Genomic DNA, 21,738 nt, shown 5'->3' with positions numbered 1-21,738 from the left:
TTCAAAAAACGAAAGTTGACAGATTCTGAGGTCTCACGAACCCCAAATCGATCTGAAGTTTCCGAAGACGTTGTCTTCAAAAAGAAACTGTGCAAACCACTTTGGATGACGACTCTGACGTGGCCACTTTCATGGAATTCTTCCCTACGTTTGGCGTGGCAGATAATTAGCTACTAAACAATAACGTTTGTCATTCAATTCGTGGACGCGAAGAGTTGGGCGTGGCGGAGCCGGGCTGCGCAAAGGTACTTTGGTATGGTATCGTGACGTGATACAAACACTTGAGATACAATCATTGGGCAACAAGTATTTGGTGTACAAATACAAGATACTATCACTATTATTGTATCCGATGCGATACTTTTCATTTGTATATTAAGTTACTTCGATACGTTCGCGAATTTCTTATTATAGATGTTTATAATGTAGCAGAAAACACTTATGGACAAAAAATGTTTGCTCGGAAATTGCTTGACTCCCACCAACCTTGTTTCATTGAACGAAATGTCTGTTAGTACTTCAAAAGTTTTGTCTTTCTTGCTCAAAGTATGTTTTCATTCCGAAACAATTTACTGGGTTTGCTTTAGCTCCATAATATGAAAACTCCTTATATGCGGTGCTGTAAGCGATTTTCCCCTGGCACTTTTGTAACTGAGAGGAGCAGCTGCCCTACTTGACGCCCAGCTAGCAGGTCGCCATTAAATTAAAGCAACACAAACAAGAAACCTCTGCAGGGTGGCGAAAATACCGCTGTGTTGTTTACTTTATCCGCGAGCATATTACCGTTTACGCAATAACGGATCATCGGACAAGCGTACAGCAGCAACAACGCATATAGAGACTGCTTTTCTGACGTGTCGACTATATAGAGGGCACATAAGGCTCCAAGGTCCTTTAATATTCTACTGATCTGCTGACGTAAAGCGTTCGTTTGCGGCATGTTCATTAACGTGCAATCATTTTACGATTTTTCTTGTACGACAAACCTGGTGCAGCCCAAAAGCGTTTCATGCGTAGTGTAGTGGCACGAAGCCTCTCAGGATACCGCTGCTATTCACACTAATGCTACTCATAGCTCCTATTACCTGGTTATTTGTAAGAGCACCCGCCGTGGTTGCTCAGTGGCTATGGTGTTGGGCTGCTGAGCACGAGGTCGCGGGATCGAATCCTGGCCATGGCGGCCGCATTTCGATGGGGGCGAAATGCGAAAACACCCGTGTACTTAGATTTAGGTGCACGTTAAAGATCCCCAGGTGGTCGAAATTTCCGGAGTCCTCCACTACGGCGTGCCTCATAATCAGAAAGTGGTTTTGGCACGTTAAACCCCATAATTTAATTTTTTAATTTGTAAGAGCAAGAAATTCAAGGGTGAGCTAGAGAAAAACAGAATATCTAGGTAACTAACATAGAAAGGCGGTCCTGTGTCACACAGTCACATTGAATACGTATAAATGTGATACGGTCGGCACCAATAATCGCTGTGAAAGTTTAGCATGAAGTATTGTGAACTTACGTGTTAAGGTCAGACAACGGAAAATTTGGTGCCTCTGTAAAAAAGCTTAAAACAACTCGTGTGGACGCTCATGAAAGAAACTGAGTATTCGCCACTACAATGTTTCTCGAATACCCATCCTAGGATCTAGCATTCGTAAGACTTCGCAACAAAGCAAAACGCAAGAGAATCTTCGATAACGACGTTATAGCGGCATGGGAATTTGTGCGAAAGACCCCGCACGCATTGGCGTACGCAGCACAACAGGTGGCTGCGAACAAGTGTCATGACACCAAAGCAACCAAAAAAAAAACAAAAACAGAGGGAATAGGTATGCTTATACGTTGGCGTGTTTGTTGTTACCGAGACCACGCAAGCGCCACTACGGGACTCTTCTCGACCAATTGGGACACGAAGACCTCATAGCCTGCCCTGGCTGGAGGCCTTTGGCGGAAATATAAAAGAAATTAGCGGCCTTTAGTTTTATCCAGGTGGCTTAGTTGTAGCACTATCAGCTTGGGAAGCTAAGTTGAAACAACGTTTATAGTTTCGCAGGTGATGCTGTGATAGCCAGTATCTTGTATCTCATGATGCACGATACATTCTTTCAAGTATCGGAAATACAGATGCTGACACAAGTCTTTCAAAACGTATCATGATACATCATCATACATCATGATACAGGCACAAGGTACCCAGACAAAATTTACGATAGTATCCAAGATGCATGCATCCTCAATACTGCACGGCAATGTCGAGGAGGAGGGGCCTTAAAGTTTTTGTTTAGTTTAGCTTGTCTTTTGTGCTTCTCAGTACAAAATGTAATAACGCAATTATGTGCATTATATTCTGCTTCCTTCACGCAATAACGTATTTATTGCTTCTTTTTGTGCACCGGGTTCAGCCATTTCATTCACTGATGAACTGTATTCAGTTCTACTTGACCTAAATTCTCGTTTTCCTCGAGACAGGTGTATGCTCTGTGGATAGAATAATTTTCCTAACGTTGATTACAACAATCCAACTGTGCCCTCCTGTCTGTAGAGGGACATCCTTGATGTCAGTATGATGGTAAATTTTGTGTAGTCAGTAAATATAGCAACTCGCAACAATACTAATCTTGATCTGGTGCTTGTTTCTAATCCCGAATTCACTGTGACGGAACCGCATATATGGCCCAAGTGACCATAAGATATTATTTGATCTGTCTGTACCAGTCCACGTAAGTCAACCATCAACAACAAAGAACATTCTGTATAAATAAAGGTTGAAACTACTCGATTACCACCGTAACTTTAGGCGAACGTCTGTCCTCGATTGCAGCTCACGAAAACTGGATTCTGTGCAAGCACAACTTTTTCCCTTTAATTGAACCTTATACGCTGCTTACTCGCATTCGCGACGATTCCCAACAGGTCTTGGTTCTCCAGTTCTCCAAGAAAGTTATTAAGGAAAAAAGCGATAGTTTTATTAAGCTCACCAAACGAACACACTTACATTTCCAAATGGGAAAAGTACTTCTCATGCCAAGCAAGTACTGCAGCGGATTAAGTAGTTCGAAAAGCAAGACCTTACACCTGCTTAAATGCAAGGCAGTCTGCGATGCAAACGAAATAGATTTTTTTTATTGTCTACAAAATCCCATGTGTCCCCCACCATATGGTTGCTTAAAGAAGACGAATCAGAAGAAGCGCCCTAAGGTCATTAACACATTTCTTCTATTTTTATGCATAAGCGCGCTCGTGATATTCCTGTTCTGTCGAACTCTAATTTCTCCCAGATGTCCCTTGTTATCATTTTAACTGAGGGAATTTCAAAGTCAATGGACTACTTTAACATATCAAGTGCCCAGAGACCAGGTAATATACTGGCCCAAAATTATCGAAGCTACCAAAGAAATTTCAAGCGAAATGTCAAATTGACTTCTGCGAAGTGCCTCGCTAGCAGCGTCGTTCTAAACGAAATGAGTGTAAGCAAAGCTGTGGCGTTCTTTAAACCCACCCCGGCAGGCCAGTGGCTAAGGCATTGCATCGCTCATCTCGGGGGCGCCGATTCGATTGCAACCGCGATGGCCGCATTTCGATAAGATGATGATGTGAAAACATCCGTGTACGCCGTCGACGAGCCATGTGTAAAAGCTGACGCGGTTGCCCCGCTTGTCAGACTTTTGATGATCGCCGACCGTGCTCGCCGCTATCATTGTGCTCAACCTGTAGCTTACCTTTTTTTTATCTTACATGAGGTAACGCTGACATGAGGTAACGCGGCAGCAGCTGCGAGCGAAGTTACATTCATGCTGTCTATCGCTTCAACGCAAAGTCAGCGCCGAGGACACACTGCACGCACAAAGGTACGAGACGGCGACGTAACCTAGACCCTGCCCCCAACACAAATCGCTCTCAATATACGGCAGAGCGGCCACGCGCAACCTCCACATGCGCACTTGCAGCCGGAGAGAACGCCCCCTCTAATAAAAAAGGCAATAAAAACATGGAACACTTTGGGGCTACAGTCACATTGTCAGGGTAGGAAGTTAGCCAAATGTCGGCGGGCCAGTCGGAATTGGGGGCATAATGAAAAACTTCAAATGAAACAGTGCTGAGTGACATATGGTTGGCTCATTTTTTTTTTTAGAGGAAACACATTTTTAAGGAAATCCTCAGGAATGTGAATGAAATTTATTGGTATCACATTATGGTGGAGACATGGAATGGAGGGACAGGTCAAGAAAATTTGCAATGAATAACAGTGTAACGTTCATGCTGTAAAATTAAGTACAGTATGAAAGTGAACATAGACAACCAGGAGTCACTAAAACAGAGTGAGGGGCACAGAGTCGGCAAAATGTATGCAAATGGTGGAAAAAATGAAAAAAAAAACGTCCACGAAGATTTACAAATACGGCAAACATTACTTAGCAACGAAACTATGTACAGATGTGGTGTGCCTCGCCGCCTGAGGCCGGAGCTTGCTGCCGAAGAGCAAAAATATACCGGAGCACATATTCGCAATATGCGCCTGCCGCAGCAAAAGTCCGAACACCACTCAGTCCATCGTAATGGAATACCGAAATATTCTCCCAGCAGGAGCCGTAGGAAGCGTGCACCTCTAAGAAGCGCTGGGATGCAAAGCGGATGGAAGCATTAACTGGCCAGGAGTGGAAATACGCAAGGAACTGTTGGAGCATTGATGAAAAAGAAAAAGAAAAGAGAAGGTATTCATGAGGCCGGGCCGGTTATATGCATAGGTACAATATAGAGATAGAGGATTCAATCAAGAAAGAAAAGATCAAAGAGATTTGTAGGCAAAATGCGAGACTGCAATAGATGTAGGAAAACGGTAATTGCTCAAGCAGGCTAGGTGACATTCGCAGCACCGATTAGAAGGGAGTGCCAATAGAATATGCCGTCATCACCATCATCATTATTATTGCCATTATCATCAACAGCAGCGTACAGTGCCTCGATGCGTGCGGCCCCGCTTCGGAAGCGCACCAATCCCGTGCTCTATTTACAGCCGTCATGTGGTCCGTATTATCAATAACATCTAATATGCTGCGATTTCCAGACGAAGCTGTGCGTGGATAAGGGTACAAGGGCTAGGTACCTCGAGTCTTCTGAGATATCTCGTAACGGAGCTACGAAGAAATTTTCCAGGAGCGTTGTTGTCGACGCACAATGGTCCAAAGCCCGATACGTGTGAATGGCGAAAAGAAATTAAAACAGATGGTAGTAGGGGGGAGAAACGATAAATGCAAATACAGGTGAAAAAGATGATCAGTGAAGCCAGAAAATGACCAGGAATTAAAGAACCACAACTTCTAAACCGTCATATTCCATTTCCAAAGAAACTGCTCTTCCTCTCTCTGTATTTTCATATTTCTAATGTGTACTAACCCTGGCCAACATATATTTAAGGGCGTCTTCCTGCTCTTGAAAGACTCACTCTTCACCTAAGCGTTCACTGCTGGCGTTTTCTTTTTTTTTTTGTCTTGTTACTTTATTTCCCCGTCTTCTCGATCTATCGCCCTTGGTGGGTCCGGGCCATTATCTCGCAACAGCTATAACTACTTCGGCACTCGTCACGCACCGTCTTCTTTTGCGTCTTTACGCGGTCGTCACACGTGCGACCACATATGTGCCCTAACTGGAGAACATGGAAGGTGGGCTCAGCATGTCCATTATTGTCTTGCGCCTCTTTTCAGAAAGGCGGTGGTGTTACAACGCCTTTATCTCCCCGTGCCGCAGCGTTTGTAAATTTGTCCGAAAGGAGGTTTTCTAGTCCGAGTAATTGGTGGAGCTTTACGGCGCAAGACTTGCCAGCCCACAGAGCGCCAAATCAGTTGTAAACTGGTCACCACAGTTCGAGAGAAATGAGCAGGATGATTAGGCTGTAAAGGGGCATACGAGAGCGTACATAAGAGTTATCCTTTTCTTACGAGAACGACTTTGCATCAGAAAGCAGATGGTAGATTGACAGTAAAATTACCTGTGCTGGTGTATCGCCACAAACTGGTATGCTGTTTCATGGTCAATAAGTTAATGATACCTCAGATTAACTACGTCGCATATCATTCCACCACTCGAAACAAAGAGGCAGGCATGGGAGAACAGCTGTATAGGATCTGCTGCAATGAATAGCCGAGATACAGATATTTCAGTGCCACGAACCCCATTATTTCAGGAGGGGAGCGTCGTCGCCAATATAACGGTCTCTCCACCAGCCCCCTTCAGCCTCCGCAAGTGAAATTCCTTCCCTACGTTTCCTCATACCGGAGGTGGAGGATCGCGTGACCCATACGTTGCGGGAGGCGGCTTCATTTTTTTCTTTTTTGCTGCGCGGTCGACTTCCTCTACCCGAACACAGAGGCAGATGCAAGCACATCACACAGAGAGAGAGAGAGAGAGAGAGACAGAGAAAACTGGTTATCATTCTGCCTACCTGTTCAGCCGACTTGCTGAGCAGGCTGAGTGTGTGGCTACATTTCCTGCTTGCTTGTAGCCACATTCCCAGAATTATTATCATGTTCCTCTCCGCGATATTTTGCCCCTCCAGTTTCACCTCGAGTGGTGCATCAGTGGGGTGCCTTCCTACCCTCAGTAGCTCAGACTTCTCTGTAGAGCAGGCTAGTCCTCTTTCCTTCACGTATCTTTCTATGCAGCTTGCTACTTGTTGTAGCTTTTCCTGTTTCTCTCCCAGGGATCCATGGTTGACAGAACATAATCGCGTGCTGGAACACGGTAGATAGTGACATAGTTTCGCTCTGTGCGCGCGCTACTGCATTTTTTAGGAACGAGAAGACGAAGCGCAAGTACATCTCTCTTGCTACGGTACGCAGTAAAACAAAGACGCGCAAACATTCGGTTTGTAGGTTTTATTATCTCTCTAAACTTTAATTGGTCTATTGAAGCAATATATAAAACACAGAACTGCTGTTCCCTCGAATAATTCTCAAAGTCGCGTGCCACTATGCGCGTCGTCACATCACTGCCATGTGCGTAGGCACACTTGTGCGATATACGTCGACTCCCCGGCTGCCCGGCTTGGAGCGTGGCGCCCGCGAGAAATAGGGCAAACGACGTTTGATTTGAAATGTGAGCGTTTTCCGCAGCACGCAGTGAGGTAATGCTTAGCAGACACGATCGTTAGCACGCATTGTATGCACTGCGCTTGTCAGCGAAAAAGGGTGAAACCTGGTGAGGAGCCCTATAATGGTCAGCGTTCGAATGCACCGGCGCACCACGCTACTCTGAGGGCATGCGCGGACATCTGGCGCGCACCGCTAGTTACCGCAACGTGGCCGCAGGTGATAATGTCGCAGGAACTTAAAGTCGCTGGAGGTTCCAGTGACACTAATAGAGATGCGCGCCAGAGAGGAGTCCCGTTCAAGTACGTGGCTCACACGCACAGGCGCGTCACCCGTGCAACCTCGAATGCCACGCCATCTCAGGTTGCGGGCAAAGGGCTTCGCGCGGACTTCGCAGTGGCACCGATAGATGCCACAAAGTGTTTCGAGGAAATAGAATTAGTGTTTATTGCTGCCATTAGAGAGGGAGCCATATACAACAACTCCAAGAGATAAGCTCAAAAGAGCAGCTCGGTTGCATTCACGTCTAAAATATAACGCGCTTCCGCCATTCGCATTGGATGGCCATTTGTTATTAGTTATTCGCGAATATTTTATCCTTCCTCACGCAATTAAAGCAAACATAATCTCCACCAAAAGAAAAATAATATCCGAGCCATTAGCGTGTCAAGACGGCTTTTTGTCGCTCACTAAAATTTTCAATGCAGCAGCGGCGTACCTACGGAAGGATTAGAAATGGTGCACTACAGCCTGCAAGAAGTAAAACTCAAGCTTCAAACGATCAACGTGGCATCTGACATCGAGATGTTCTCCGTAGTCAGTCATATTTTGTTCTCCGTTGTTGCCGCAACATTTGCATCGGATGCTTTCTCACGCATGCTTTCTTCGCAGCACGAGAATGATGCGTAAATGAGGCCTACCGCATTTCTGATTTAAACCACGACGAAAAAAGGGGGCCTTAAAGCTGCGCGTGGCGCAAGTGTGGCCAAAACCATGCAAATTGTGTCTCGACTTGTTGATGCTCGCGAGCGCCTTTTATATGGCTCCATATTAGCAACATTATGAAGCGCTCATCGTAGGTTATTTATTTTATTATTGGATGAGAGTTTGTTTAACTGAAATAATGGACCTGGACGTAGGCAATATTGTCTTCCTCTTCTTTTTTTATTTTTAGACGAAACTGCCGCTCGTGCTGGCGAATTCGAAGAAGAATTTGCTACTGCGGCGCCATTGCTGAAGGGGACGCTGTTCCCAGAACGTCCAGCCTGCCGCAGTTGCTTAGCACTGCTTTCTGCCCGCGGTGACGCAACTGGGCCCAGCCTACGGCTCCAGACGTCGCTAAACGTAAGTGTTGTCATGTACGGCTTCTCCTGCCTTTGAGTCGGTTCTCTGTAGCCAGCTATGCAGCTCCGCTACGTGAAGCTCTTTGTATCCAGCTAAATAAAATGTATCTTGGCCATTGGGACCCCTATGACCGCTATATCTGAGAAGTAGCCTCGAAATCGACAGCGACTTGTCTGCTGTGAGAGATAAGCTTCGGTGCTTGGTTAAATAAGGAGCTTGGTAGCCATTATGTGTGCCGCTCCGACGTTTTCAGCGCTGAGTACTACTGGGGGCAGATGAAATGCAAACATAGCCGCCGTGGTGGCGTAATGGCTTCGCCGTTGCGCTGCTAAGCCTGAGAGCGCAGGAACACTCCCCAAGCACGGCGGCCGCATTCCCGTAGGGTGCTAAATGCGAAAACGGCTGTGTGCCGTACATTGGGCGATAGTTGAAGAACTCCATGTGGTCGAAATTAATCCGGATACACCCACTATGGCGTGCCTCCTAATTGTATTGTGGTTTCGGCACGCAAACCCTCAGAACTTTTGTTTTTACAGAAAACGCCAGCAGTGAAAAGTATGTCCGAAAAATACCAAATTACACAGGGCAGGCCGGCTCGCCACGCAAGCCCAGTGGCTATGGCGTTGCGCTACTAAGCTCAATGTCGCGTCGGTTTGCGCTCTCTGGTCCTTTTCTGGTGTGTCATATCGCGGTTGTTAGTTGCACTCCGCGCACAACGCAGTGAACGAACACTAAGTAGCCCAATTTTACGCTATACTCAATGTTCCTTTTCAGTAAGTAAGTTTAGGAAGTAATCCGTGGTGTTGTAATACGACGATAGCGATTCAATTACTGACCATGCCTTAGACCTCAAATAAAGCCGGAACGCATAAAAGCCTTCACGCCGATATTTAACGCTGAAGAACCCTAGAAGGCCGATAATATGCAGGATCCAGGCATTACGACGTCACTAACGCAAGCCTTAGCTTTCGGGTACTGAAGTCAATCGTTAAGATCTCCTTGCCTTTTGCTGCCCGAAAGCTGCTTTAGGAAATGTACCGTGCTACACTTGTCTTAACACGAGCAGCCTTCAACGCATTTATTGTGAAGGACTGAATAGCTTTTTCCTCTTTTCTGTGGTAGAAACGCTAATATTTGTCTGTCTACAGGGTTAATATGCACTGATTTCTCATTCTGATGCAACGTGCGCTAACCCGTTAGCGTATTTTTTGCGCGTATGCATCTGCCGTTGAATTTTCGAACATATACATGTGCATTCTGTTGTACGCTGTGAAGACAGCCTCTGCTTGTAGCCACCCAGCCATGACACTGGCAGTCCTTCAAGCGACAAGGTTAGCGTGGTCGCTCTAGTACACGTTAAACTTAATCTATCTTGCGTTTTCAGCTTCAAATTCCTAAATCCTCAATCCTAAAGTCCTAAATGTAGGGGTTTTATTTCATCTTCAACGCTGGGTAAAACCGTCGGGTAATTTTTCGTCAAATGTAGGATTTTTTTTAGATGCCACGATTATAATCCGTCAAGCAAATTGCAACCTTGAATATGGACTGCAAGAAGTCCTTTTCGTGCGAAAGCTTTCCGTCAGAATGGCACTGATGTTGCGTTCAGCCAGAACAGCTCAGTTGACAACTGACGGGCGCATTCCTTTCAGTGATCGCAAAGAGGTACCGTTCAGTGCATGCGAGTTACACGCAGTTTATTTGTGTTGCAAACATTCCTTCATATCTCTCATTTGCGTTCCCCTCCCTGCCCATTTCTTAATTTCTTTTAGGTAAAGTATGCGTAGAAAGCAAACTTCGTTCATAAATTGTACCACAGTCGGCGTCTCATTGATACAATCAGTTTCGACAGCGAGCTGATTGATCCTCGTCGCAGCAAACACTTAAACTGCGATGATGCGTAGAAGCCTCCGCACAGGTCACAAAGCTAAATGGTCAACCGATACGTAATAGCAGGAACCTCCAAGGCAATCAGGCAATCCGGTAGCGTCGTTGTGCGTCAACCATTTTCCCGTTGCTATAAAAGCTGAGGCACGTGTGCACCTCATAAGTATTGAACTGATGTGAGCATCCAGGTAGTTTCGTGCATTAGCCACCGGGCACCAATGTAAAAAGTCGAAGTTTGGCCCGAAAGGCGAAGCTTAGCTTGTGACAGCATAGTAATAGACAGGTATACAATGTAGGATAGGAGTTTTATCAGCCGTATATACTTGCAAATATTCACTTAGTAACTAAATTGAGAAGCATGGTGTCAGGGTGCGCAGGCAAACATATCACACATGAGCGCAGAAAAGCGCTGGCGTGAGGAAGTGCGTCAGATGCACCGCGCAAAGTGGCCTTCATGCTGTCTATCGCTTAAATGCAAAATGAGCGTTGAGAAGGCCGCATGCACAAAGGTACGAACCGTCGGTGCACCTAGACTCCGCCGCAAAGTAGCGAGCGAAGTGACCTTCGGGCTGTCTATCGCGTCAACGCAAACACAGCGGCGAGGTGCAGAATTCACGAAGGTATGAGCTGTCCAAGCACCTAGACATTGCCCTCCACGCAGATCGGTGTCAAGATGTGGCCCGCGCGACCGTGGAATAGGCAGGGCAACGCCGCCTGCTCCCTCCTCTCCCCCGGAACGTAGCGCGCGACGGAAGACGGCGGGCTTCTTTTTAGCTTTCCTCCCTTCTGCGCGCCAGATTTATCCGCGATCATCGGCTCCCTTGCACACTTTCACTCGCACATACAGTATGCGGCGCGTGGTGACGGTTATATCCCCCTAGGACTTTACACGGAACATCACTTCCACAGCGACGCCGACGGCAAAAATGTGCCTATAGAATGTCTATATAATTGTTACCACAATAAAACCTCGCACGCAAACGCAGCGCGCTTGCGTGCGCTCACATGGATACCCGTGCGAGTTTATGCGTGTGCTTCAAAGATGATGTATCCGATCATAATTATTAGCAACTACTGTAATGTATTATTACGCAAGAATGGTTACTTCGAGATTTTCAAATTATTTACATCTTCACAAAACATTGCAGTGATGGAAGTGCTGCGCCAACTGCGCCAAACTGCGCCGTAAAGGAAATCCTGCTACAGCATGTGCAAAAGTGTCCTTTGTGGCAGGTATTGCGCCAGGCCTGCGCGAACCGCACCTGCTTCGAATTGGGAATACATATTTTGCGCACGCATGAAGGAGCCGCGCATTAAGCCACTCTTCTTTGCGACTCACCCTCGCACGCTTTCCATCACAGCTACATCATATAGGCCTAATGACGTTTGCATACGGTAGGCACCGTCGATACGTTCTATAGTATTCTATAGGAACGGCGAGGATGGTGGGGCGCATCTAGGCACCCTAGTATTGTAGGTCCCGTAGCGCTGCCTAGGTTCAGCCCACATTCACCGCGCCCGCTTGCGTTTTTTTTTTTTTTAGGCGGAGGGGGTGAATGGAAGTGCCAAAACCACGATTTCATTATGAATCACGCGGTAATGTGGAGCTCTACTTTAATCTTGACTACTTGGGCTTCTTTGACGCGCACCCTGCACGTTCTTGGATTTCACAAAAATCGAAATACGGCCGAACGAGATGGTAGGCCTGGCTCGCTGACGGCCTCAATAATGACGACCGACGGCGCCTGCGAGCTCGGCATAGCACGTGAAAATGCCCTTAGTCATTTACAACACGATTACCATGCACTTAAACGAACTGGTTTTCTTGCTTTTGTCGATGTGAATAGTAAACAAAACGTAGCACCCGAAAGCCATCCGAGCCGATTCGCTGATAAACGTTTGCTTTCTATTTGCGAGGGGAAATGCCGTCGGGCCGTTGTGGTGATCACGCCAGTGATTTTAGCACAAGGCGCAGCTTTACGAAACACTCGCACACTTAATGAAATGTTTTTCTATTAAGTACTACTTCATGTGAAAAACAAACTATAGCAGGTTTCTGTTTCGCCGTGAGCGCGAACAGAAGCGATCGTCTGGGCTGGTTGATACGGGACCGGCGAGGCACCGGCCCTACGGCGATGCCATCTTATCTGTTGGCCGCGGCAGTCCGATCACTCCAACTCTGTTCCAACTTTACATTTTATTTCGCGCGTGAAAATTCATTAACACGTGTAGGCGCGTTGATGACATAGTGTAATTTGCGTAGCTGTGACCGTGCTGCCCACGTACCTGAACATGTGATAGGCGTCTACACTGCAGGTGGCTCAATTCCTTGAAATGAAAATAAGCAATTTATTGGAACGAAGAAAAGGAACACTATAGTGGGTCATCCTCTCCAGCGCTATATGGAGAGTCAAGCTCTCTAGCGCTGTTCTCGGGGAATGCCGCTCGTGCTAAGAGTCCTTACCCTGCGGTGACGGTAGACCCAACCGCTGGTGGCTAACAAACTCCTTTACAAGTGTTGGAGGTTGCTTCGGCCTATAACGTCAACGCTGGAACATCGATCCCGTACCCTAAGCTCAACCATGTCTGAAGATGCATCCCTGCAAACGCCTCCTACTCCATCCCAGCAAACACTTCCCCAGGCTGTCCTGTGCTCTCATGCGTCTCGCCACAGGGGCCCTGGCATTTTCAGCGGCGCGAACTACATCGATGTCGAGGACTGGCTGACGATGTATGAAAGGGCAAGCGCCCACAACAAACGGGACGATCCGGCAAAACTGAGCAACGTGCTCTATCTCGCCGGTGTACCCAATCTCTGGTACAACCACCATGAGACCGACTTTCCAACGTGGTCCTGGTTCAAGGCCTCGTAAGTGGCTGTGTTTGATCGCCTTGCCATGCGCAAGCTGGAAGCGGAATAGTGTTTGCGAGAATATGCACAGCATCCGAATGAATCATTTACCAGCAACACTGAAGATGTACTGAACTTGTGTAACAAAGTCAATGCGACAATGTCCGAGGCTGACAAAATCAGGAGTGTCTTCGAAGGGATAGAAAACGATGCTTGCCACATGGTGCTTGCCAAGAATCCTCAGTCCATCACAAACATCATCACTGTACGTCAAAGCTACGTGCTCATGTCCTGCAACGGAATCGCGGACGCTGTTGCACTGCTCTCTCCATCTGACCGTTTTCTCCCTCGGAAAGGTCTGCCTCTGTCTTTTACGGCAGTGGACATCCCACAGTGCTACATTATTTGCGTTTCCGACTCTTTTCTGCACCCTGTGTTGCTGCTACGAGGGGAATGTCTTGGCAATGTAAAAGCGATAGAAGACGAGCAAATTATGGACGTCCCAGTGACAATTAATGTGCTAGTTCCAGTGCGTACAGTGCTGTTTCTACATGTGACCTATCACCTACTGATGTGTTTGGTTCTTCTATTGCCGATGCCCTTACACCGGTACAGCGATCTCAGCTTTTGTGCCCTCTAGAAGAATTTCGTTCTTCTTTCGACGTAGGGCAATATTCCCTGGGCCGGACGTGAACTGTTACAAATCGCATCGATACTGACCCGCAACCGCCATTGCGCCAACGTAGGTACAGTGTGTCTCCTACAGAATGTCATGTGATCAGCTAACAAGTCATCGACATGCTTCACCGCGGGGTGATACGACCTTCGATGAGTATATGGGCATCCCCTGGCTTCCTAGTTACGAAGAAAGATGGTTCTGTGCGGCTTTGCGTAGACTGCTGCCGCCTCAACAACATCACTCGCAAGGGCGTCTACCCTCTCCAGCGCATTGAGGACGAGATTTAAAGTCTACAAGGCGCAAAATTCTTTTTATCTCTAGATTTGCGCTCAGAGTATTAGCAAGCACCCATGGCAGACACCGATCGACCCAAGACAGCTTTTGTTACACCCGACGGCTTATAGGAACTTAATTAACGTAATGCCTATTGACTTTGTAATGCGCCCGCAGCGTTTGAGCGTATGATGGACATAGTTGTGCTCGGCTTGAAGTGGAACATGTGCGTGTGCTGTCTTGACGACATTTTTTTTTGTTCCTGAGTTCTCCACGCACCTTCAACGGCTCCGGTCTGTTTTAGTGTTTAACAAACCCAGGGCTACAACTAAACCTCAAGAAGTGCCGATTTGCTGCTCGGCAGTTGACAATTCTAGGTTGCGTCGCATCCAAGGATGGTATTCTCCCCGATCCAGCCAAACTTGGGTCCATCGCCAAATCGCCTAATCGAATGTCCGTCAAAGAATTGCGCAGTTTCATCAGCCAGGGTTCCTACTTCAGACACTTCATTCGCAATGTCGCAGGCGTCATATCGCCCTTGACGAAGCTACATAGAAGCAACGGGCCCCTCACTTCGTGGTCGACTGAGTGCGTCGAGGACTTCACAAAGCTTCGTCGTTTGCTAACATCTCCGCCAATTTTCAGCCATTATGACCCGACAGCCCCTACCAAAGTCCACACAGATGCCAGCAGCGTTGACTTCGGTGCTGTTCTTGCCCAGCGCAAACAGGTGTTTCCTGAATATGTCTTGGTTTACGCAAGTCGTACGCTTACGAAGGCGGAGAACAATTACACTGTGACAGAAAAATAATGCCTAGCCATCAACAGGACTCTCACGAAGTGCTGGTTCAATTTGCAAGGCCGGCCATTTGATGTACACACGGACCACCATGCACTATCTTGGTTGTCATGCTTGAAATATCCCTCAGGCCGTTTTGCCCGATGGGTACTCTCGCGCCAGGATTTCGATATCTGCTTTCTGTACCGCAGCGGACTCCAGCATTCTGAGGGCGTCGACGTCAGCATGCTGGACGTCAGAATGCTGGAGTCCCTTTCTCTTGTCTCAGGACAATGCCTGCAGCTCACTATCCCACTTAGCCGTTTCTTCGCTCGACTTAACCACTATCGCGTCTGAGCAGCTCAAGGACTATTGGCTTACCTCTCTTATAGACTTGCTTTCTGGTTCTTCAGCACCACCATCCACTCACACGCTGTGTCGTCAAGGTCACCATTTAGCCATTCGCCACAACCTGCTTCACCGATGCAATTATAACCCCGACAGGAACCAATGGTTACTAGTAGTACCTCGCAGTCTCCGTTCCGACATATGCGCACCTGTCCACGCCGATTCACAGTGTTCGCACTCGGGCGTTTTCAAAGCTGATCATAGCCTTCTAAAGCGGCACTTCTTGCGGCGGATGTACAGCTACGTTCAGAAGTTCGTTCGCTCTTCTACCAATTGTCAGCGCCGGATATCTCCACTCCTCCTCTCGCCAGCCGTTCTGCAACCTTTACCTTGGCCTACCCGGCCGTTTGGACGCGTCAATATCGATTTGTATAGGCCCCTTCCCCTGACATCGGCTGGAAACCGCTGAGTCATTGTGGCGGTTGACCACCTCATGCGATACTCCGAAACTCTCGCCCTCCCAGCAGCTACAGCGTGCGACCTTGCCTTCTTCCTGCTGCATCAATTCATCCTGCGTCATGAACTACCTGAGGAACTGCTCAGTGATCGCGGACGTGTCTTGCTATTCGAAGTGGATGTAGCCATTCTTAAAGAGTGTCACGTTGTTCATCGCACAACTACGGCTTACCGTCCTCAAACCATTGGCCTTACAGATTGTTTGAACCTTACGCTCGGCAACATGCTTGCAATGTACGTCGCGTCCGGCCACACAAATGCGACGTTATTCAGCCCTTCGTAACATATGCGTCGAACACCGCTACTCAGAGCACCACCGGCTTTTCACCATTTTTCTTACTGTAAGGGTAAGGCAGGCACCTGTCGCCCACCATCGACAAAGTTCTACCATACCGGCTGGTGCATATGAATGTGCACCTATTTCTTCCACGGCAAGACATGCTGAAGAATGCCGCGATCTCGCACGGGTCTTTTCCTCCAATGACTAAGAGCGCCAGAACAGCCCTCGCGGTGACATCACCTCTGCACCCACCTTCCTTCTGGAGCGCTTGTGTGGCTTTCCATCCGCTGCACCTGGGCTCTCTTCAAACATACTGACCAGTTGTGAAAGGCCATACTGTATCGTTGAGCGCGCATCCCCCATTAACTACGTGATCGAACCCATTGAACTGTGTTCGGACATGTGCCGTAGTGGACGAGACATTGTCGACATTGAACGCCTGAAGCTGTAGTAGTGAGCATAGTGAGCACTCATAGTGAGCAGGTATTCTCGTGCCAGACGGCTCCCTTTTCGCTCCCGATGGTAATTGTAGCAAAGAAGGGGAACACTATAGGGGGTCATTCTCTCCAGTGCTTTCTTGCGGGTCAAGCTCTTAGCGCTGTTCTCGAAGAACGCCGCTCGTGCAAAGAGACCGTGCCCTGCGCTGACGGTCGGCACAGCTGCTGGTGGCTATTAAACACCTTTACATAGTTAAATCCTTTATAGAAATGCTGATTTACCTGTCTATTGTGATTCAACATGCGCTTATGTTCATCTTCTTATATTACAACAATAAAATGGAACAGCACTTTTAAAAAGAAATACTTGCTTTGCACCAGAACAGTAAGTTATTGCCCCAAATCATTCTCTCCTTGCTTCAAACAGCAAAATGTTCTGCTCCGGTAGCGTATATGAATGCTCCAAGCTGCGATTTTCCTGCTCCTAAAGCTGCTTTACAAGACCAAGTGCCGCTTCCATCTCTAAAATTACATGGGCGCATTAAATGTATCTCATGTTATTGCTGAGACAAGCTTGTACGCCTGTGGCTACCTGGAATAACGCGGATTTAAGCTGAGTGCCTGCTACTGTTACTGTCGCCCGCCTAATTTGCGTAAAACACACTGTCGTCTACTTAAAGACCATCCATGCTTTGTCTGTTTCAATAGAATCTTGACGGGCCTTGCCAGACCGCACCGGTGGCTCAGTGACTAGATATTGCGTTCTGCACGATGTCGCCAGTTTGGTACCCCGTCTCGATGGTAGCATTTCGATGTGGGTGGAATGCAATCACCCTCCCAGTTATATTTAGGGATACGCTAAAGAAAACAGGGTCGCGCCATCAGCACATGACTCAAGGCCTGTTTCCATGAGGCGTGACACTCACTCAGCTAATCGATCCCAACTGATAAAGGCCCTTCTTGCGGTTCTAGATCAGTATCACACATAGATCTGTGTTTGGGTACCAAACTCATAGGTTTTATGTAATTGCGAATAGCACTCGTGGCATTGTCAGAATAGTCGTCTTTCCGGCTTCGCAGCTATGCCACCAATACATAATCCCGAAGGTTTTGTAGTCTAAGGTCTATTACGTTCACATGGGTATGTGCTCCTCTTCAGTAAACCTCTTTGACAGCAACTTGGCTCAATGTACATGTGCCATAGGGTGTGCGCGTGCTTCACGGCGGCGCCTCCAGATGGCGCAGCGTGTCCAGAGGGAAGCGCGAGAAAAGAGCGCAGTCGCAGCACACGCCTAATGCATGAGGCGTATCAGCTATTCGCAAACTTGTACGGTAATCTTTGACAATTTTTGCCTAATTCTTCTTTTCTGTGTGACGCTGGGAATCAGTGAGTATGAGATAAGAACGCATCACATAACTCGATAATCTCACGGGAAACGTCGACCGACTGATAATTTTGTGCTGGATATTTCTTGGATTAGGCTCTTAACGTTGCTGCTGTTTTAGGCTCTAGCCACCATGTTGCTCCGACATCTCTAACACTTTCCAGATCATGGACATGGAGGTATTCAGGTTCCTGAACTTTGCCGAAGAGCAGTTCGAGGACGACCTAGAGTGGCTCGAGAGGGCCGCCTTTGTCGCCCGGGATGTAATGAAGATGCCTTTACTGCTCGACCCATGTACGCAGCAAAACGAAGGAGGTGCCCGCTGCTGGATGTTGACTCATACGGTAACTCATTCCGTAACTTCAACCACGTCTACGCAAAAAAATGAAGCGTGCGCATCGTACACAGCGCACGCTAGCTACGACCCACTGGTTTACTGCTTGCAATTTATGTTAAGGTCAGCACATAGACGTTTGTCGCAGTGTTTCCTACCGGTAAGACACCAGATGACGTTACTCGGCTCGTTGTCTGTGCAGGGCAGCGACATAAGGAATTTTACACACATATAAAGCGTATAAATAATATGTATATTATTTACACAAATAACCCATATAAATTTACAGACGTATAAGTAGGACCCATTGCTACTGCACAAAACAGCTCCCTGTGTAGTTAAGGGACACGGGAAGCAAGACAATCAGGACTGTGCATATACGAGAGTTCGAGCCGTGAAGCAAGCCAATTTATTTCGTTTCTGGAAGCAGCTCTTACGAACATTATTGCCGTTGCGCGCGATGCAGGAAAAGTTGAACAAGCTCCTGAACCCCTTCGGCATTGACTTTGACGAACTGCGCGAAGGCAGCCTAGACTTTAACATGATCCGTGACGATCCCATGGCTCCGTACGACCCCAAAGCTGCGGTGCTCTTCTTGGCTACATTGTGGTTTCTGCGCGAGCACCACTGTTTCTCGGGTGTCAGCCTGAACGTGTCAGTGCTGGAGCGCTTTCACCCGGTGCAGTTCCTGCAACACATCACTTTCTCCAAGCGGATTGTCACGGCCCACTTGACCGGCGTCGAGGGAATCGAGCTCCCGTTCGAAGTGTGCCCTCTGGTTCGGCTGCTCGACCACACGGAGCTGCTTACGCACGTCAGCCTCGACAGGGTGAGTTTTATAAGGGCAAGCTTTTTCCAGGCATCATGAGGAATGTGGCCATAATTTAGTCATCATTACGTGGCGCAATGGGGTGTCACTGCTGATAAGGCACCCGCCGTGGTGGGTCAGTGGCTATGGCGGACTGGTGCTGAGTAGGAGGTCGCTGCATGATTTGATTCTCAGCCCTCGACAGAATTCGAAACTCACTTTCAGTTATTATTCAAATTATTGTTTATTTTATTTGTCCTCTTCATTCATGTAAGACGATAAGGCAAGCAATCCTCTTGGCCGCGTCTAGTAAGGTTACACTAGATTCCAAAATGTATTGAGCATTCACGTGCCTTATGACTCGCTTGTTTGGCTGGCTAGGCCGTGGGAGCCCCCCCTCCCCCACGGGAGTCTCAAGGGCCAGTTTTACCAATCCGTTCCTGCGACACGCATCTAATCACCCACCACGGTAGCTAAGTCGCTGTGGCGTCGCGCTGTTGATCGCGGGTGGTATTCCCGACCGCGGAGGCCGCATTCCGATGGGTGTTGAATTTAAACACGTTCGTGTACCGTTCTTCGGGTGCGCGTTGAATACACTGAGGCTGTCGAAATTAATTCGGAGATACCGCTCCTTATCGTGTCTCTAATAAACAGGGTTCGATGTTTTCAATATTTGTTTTTCTTCCAATTCGGGGGTTAAAAATTAAGGGACGTATTTGATGTGACCGACCATTCTTTGCTGAGTAGTCGCCAGATACTGCCAACGCCAACTTCCCAGATAGAACTTTGTAGAATAGATATGGAGTGTAAAGGAACGTATAGTGGCTGTGGGAGCGAAAAGAGCCTGTGAGCGGATCCATCAGGGCCGTGGTTGCTTGATCGCTATGCCGCTTATCATTAGCATCATCACCATAAACCTATTTTATGTCCACTACAGAACGGAAGCCTCTGCCTGGGATCTCCAATTATCCCTGTTCTGCGCCCACCGATTCCAGCTTGAGCCTGCAAATTTCCTTATTTCATCGCCCCACCTAGTCTTCTGCCGACCTTGACTGTGCTTCCCATTTCTTGGCGCCCATACTGGAACCTAATGGCCCACCGGTTATCTAACCTACGCATTACATGGCCTTCCGAGCTCCATTTCTTTCTCTTAATGCCAATAAGAATATCGGCTATCCCCATTAGGTCTCTCATCCACACTTCCCTCTTCCTTTCTCTGAACGTTACGCCTAACATTCTTCGTTCCATCGCCCTGTGCGCGGTCCCTAAATTGTTTTCGAACTTCTTTGTCAGTCTCCAAGTTGCTGCTCCAAATGTTGGCACCGGTAGAATGCGGTAATGGTACACCTTTATTTTCAATGACAGTGGTAAGCTTGCAATCAGGATCTTACAATGTCTGCCATGTTCACACGAACCCATTTATATTCGTCTGTAAATTTTCTTCGACTGATCAGGCTGCCCTGTGAGTATTGTCCTAAGCAAACGTACTCCTTCACATACTCTAGAGACTGACTGGTGATCCAGAACTCTTGTTTCCTTGCCCGGCTATTGCTCATTACCGTTGTCTTCTGCATATTAATCTTCAACCCCGCTCTTATATTCTCTCTGTTAAGGTCCTTATTCATCTGTTGTAACTCCTCCCCAGTGTGGCTGGGGAGGAGTTACAACAGACTTACAGGACAATGTACCCTCCCAATCGAAGGTTGCTGAGACATTTGACGTTGATTCTTGCTCCTAAGGCTTCCCAGTTTATTAGCTTGAATACTTCCACGCGTGTAGTGAACAGCATTCGAAAGATTGTGTCTCCTTGTCTGACCCAAAGTATTTACGTGAGCGCACTCTACTCCTAGATTAGATAATGTTTCTATGACTGCTGGTATCTCTACTGATTGTAATGTCATTTCCATACCTTCAAAAGCCATATGGAAAGGTTGATCGTACTCTGCGTATTTCTCGATTACCTGATTGATTACGGGGATGTGATACGTTGTAGGGTATCCCTTCCTGAAGCAAGCCTGCTCTCTTTGTTGACTGAAATACAGTGTTGCCCTTATTCTATTGTAGATTACCTTGGTGAATATCTTATACAATATGGGAAGCTAACGAATGGGCCTATACTTTTTCAGTTCTTTAAGGTCTCCCTTGTTGTGGAATACTATGATGTTCGTATTCCTCCACTTCTCCGGGACCCTTGAAGTCGATGCACAGTTCGTATAAAGGGCCACTAGTTTTTCATGCGTTATGTATCCTTCATCTTTGGTTAAATAGGCTGGTAGTCCCTCTTCTGCAGCTTTTCCCCGTTTCATGTCTTGCAAAGCCCTTCAAACTTCATCGATAGTTGTAGAAGGAGCCTCTGTAACCTGTTCATTGCTGCTTCGAATGGAAATATCGTGGCTGCTCCGGGTACTGTACACGTCAGTATAGAATTTTTCTGCTGCTTTCACTATATCTTCGAAACTGCTGATGGCATGACCCTGTTTGCCTTTCAAAGCATACACCTTGGTTTGCCCGATGCCAAGCTTCCTTCTCACTGCTTTGAGGCTGCGTCCAGCTTCTTTTGCTTCCTCAGTCTTCCTCACGTTTAGCAGGATGCGTTTTTGGGCATGTTGGTTCATTGTATTTGGAAAGATTGGATGCACTTTGTAGACGATCACAAGGAAGCGCCTGTACCGTCTTCTTCCTTGTGATCGTCTATAAAGCGCATTCAATCTGTATTCACGTTGTAATTTCGAAAATCGATTA

The 21,738-nt window shown here is 47.4% G+C and overlaps 1 protein-coding gene across 1 annotated transcript; it reads left to right on the top strand.

The window, feature by feature from the left end:
- Window positions 1–13,318: 13,318 nt before the first annotated feature.
- LOC126526480 (uncharacterized) lies at window positions 13,319–21,191 on the top strand. Its single transcript, XM_055068087.1, has 4 exons — window positions 13,319–13,423; window positions 18,019–18,198; window positions 18,655–19,017; window positions 21,123–21,191. Exons 1-4 carry the CDS (start codon window positions 13,319–13,321, stop codon window positions 21,189–21,191), a joined length of 717 nt encoding a protein of 238 aa, XP_054924062.1.
- Window positions 21,192–21,738: the final 547 nt, after the last annotated feature.

This window comes from Dermacentor andersoni, chromosome 8 (assembly GCF_023375885.2).
Source record: "Dermacentor andersoni chromosome 8, qqDerAnde1_hic_scaffold, whole genome shotgun sequence".
Classification (NCBI taxonomy): Eukaryota; Metazoa; Arthropoda; class Arachnida; order Ixodida; family Ixodidae; genus Dermacentor; species Dermacentor andersoni.
The sequence above is the reverse complement of the archived record's forward strand: the minus strand, read 5'-3'. Positions and strand labels throughout refer to the sequence as shown.

Excerpts from the sequence above, each read along its gene's own strand:
- LOC126526480 (XM_055068087.1), top strand. The coding sequence starts at position 13,319 with ATGTCCGAGGCTGACAAAATCAGGAGTGTCTTCGAAGGGATAGAAAAC. Across the intron at positions 13,424-18,018 it reads CCATCACAAACATCATCACT|ATCATGGACATGGAGGTATT; the intron begins GTACGTCAAAGC and ends AACACTTTCCAG. Across the intron at positions 19,018-21,122 it reads CGCACGTCAGCCTCGACAGG|TTCTTTAAGGTCTCCCTTGT; the intron begins GTGAGTTTTATA and ends ATACTTTTTCAG.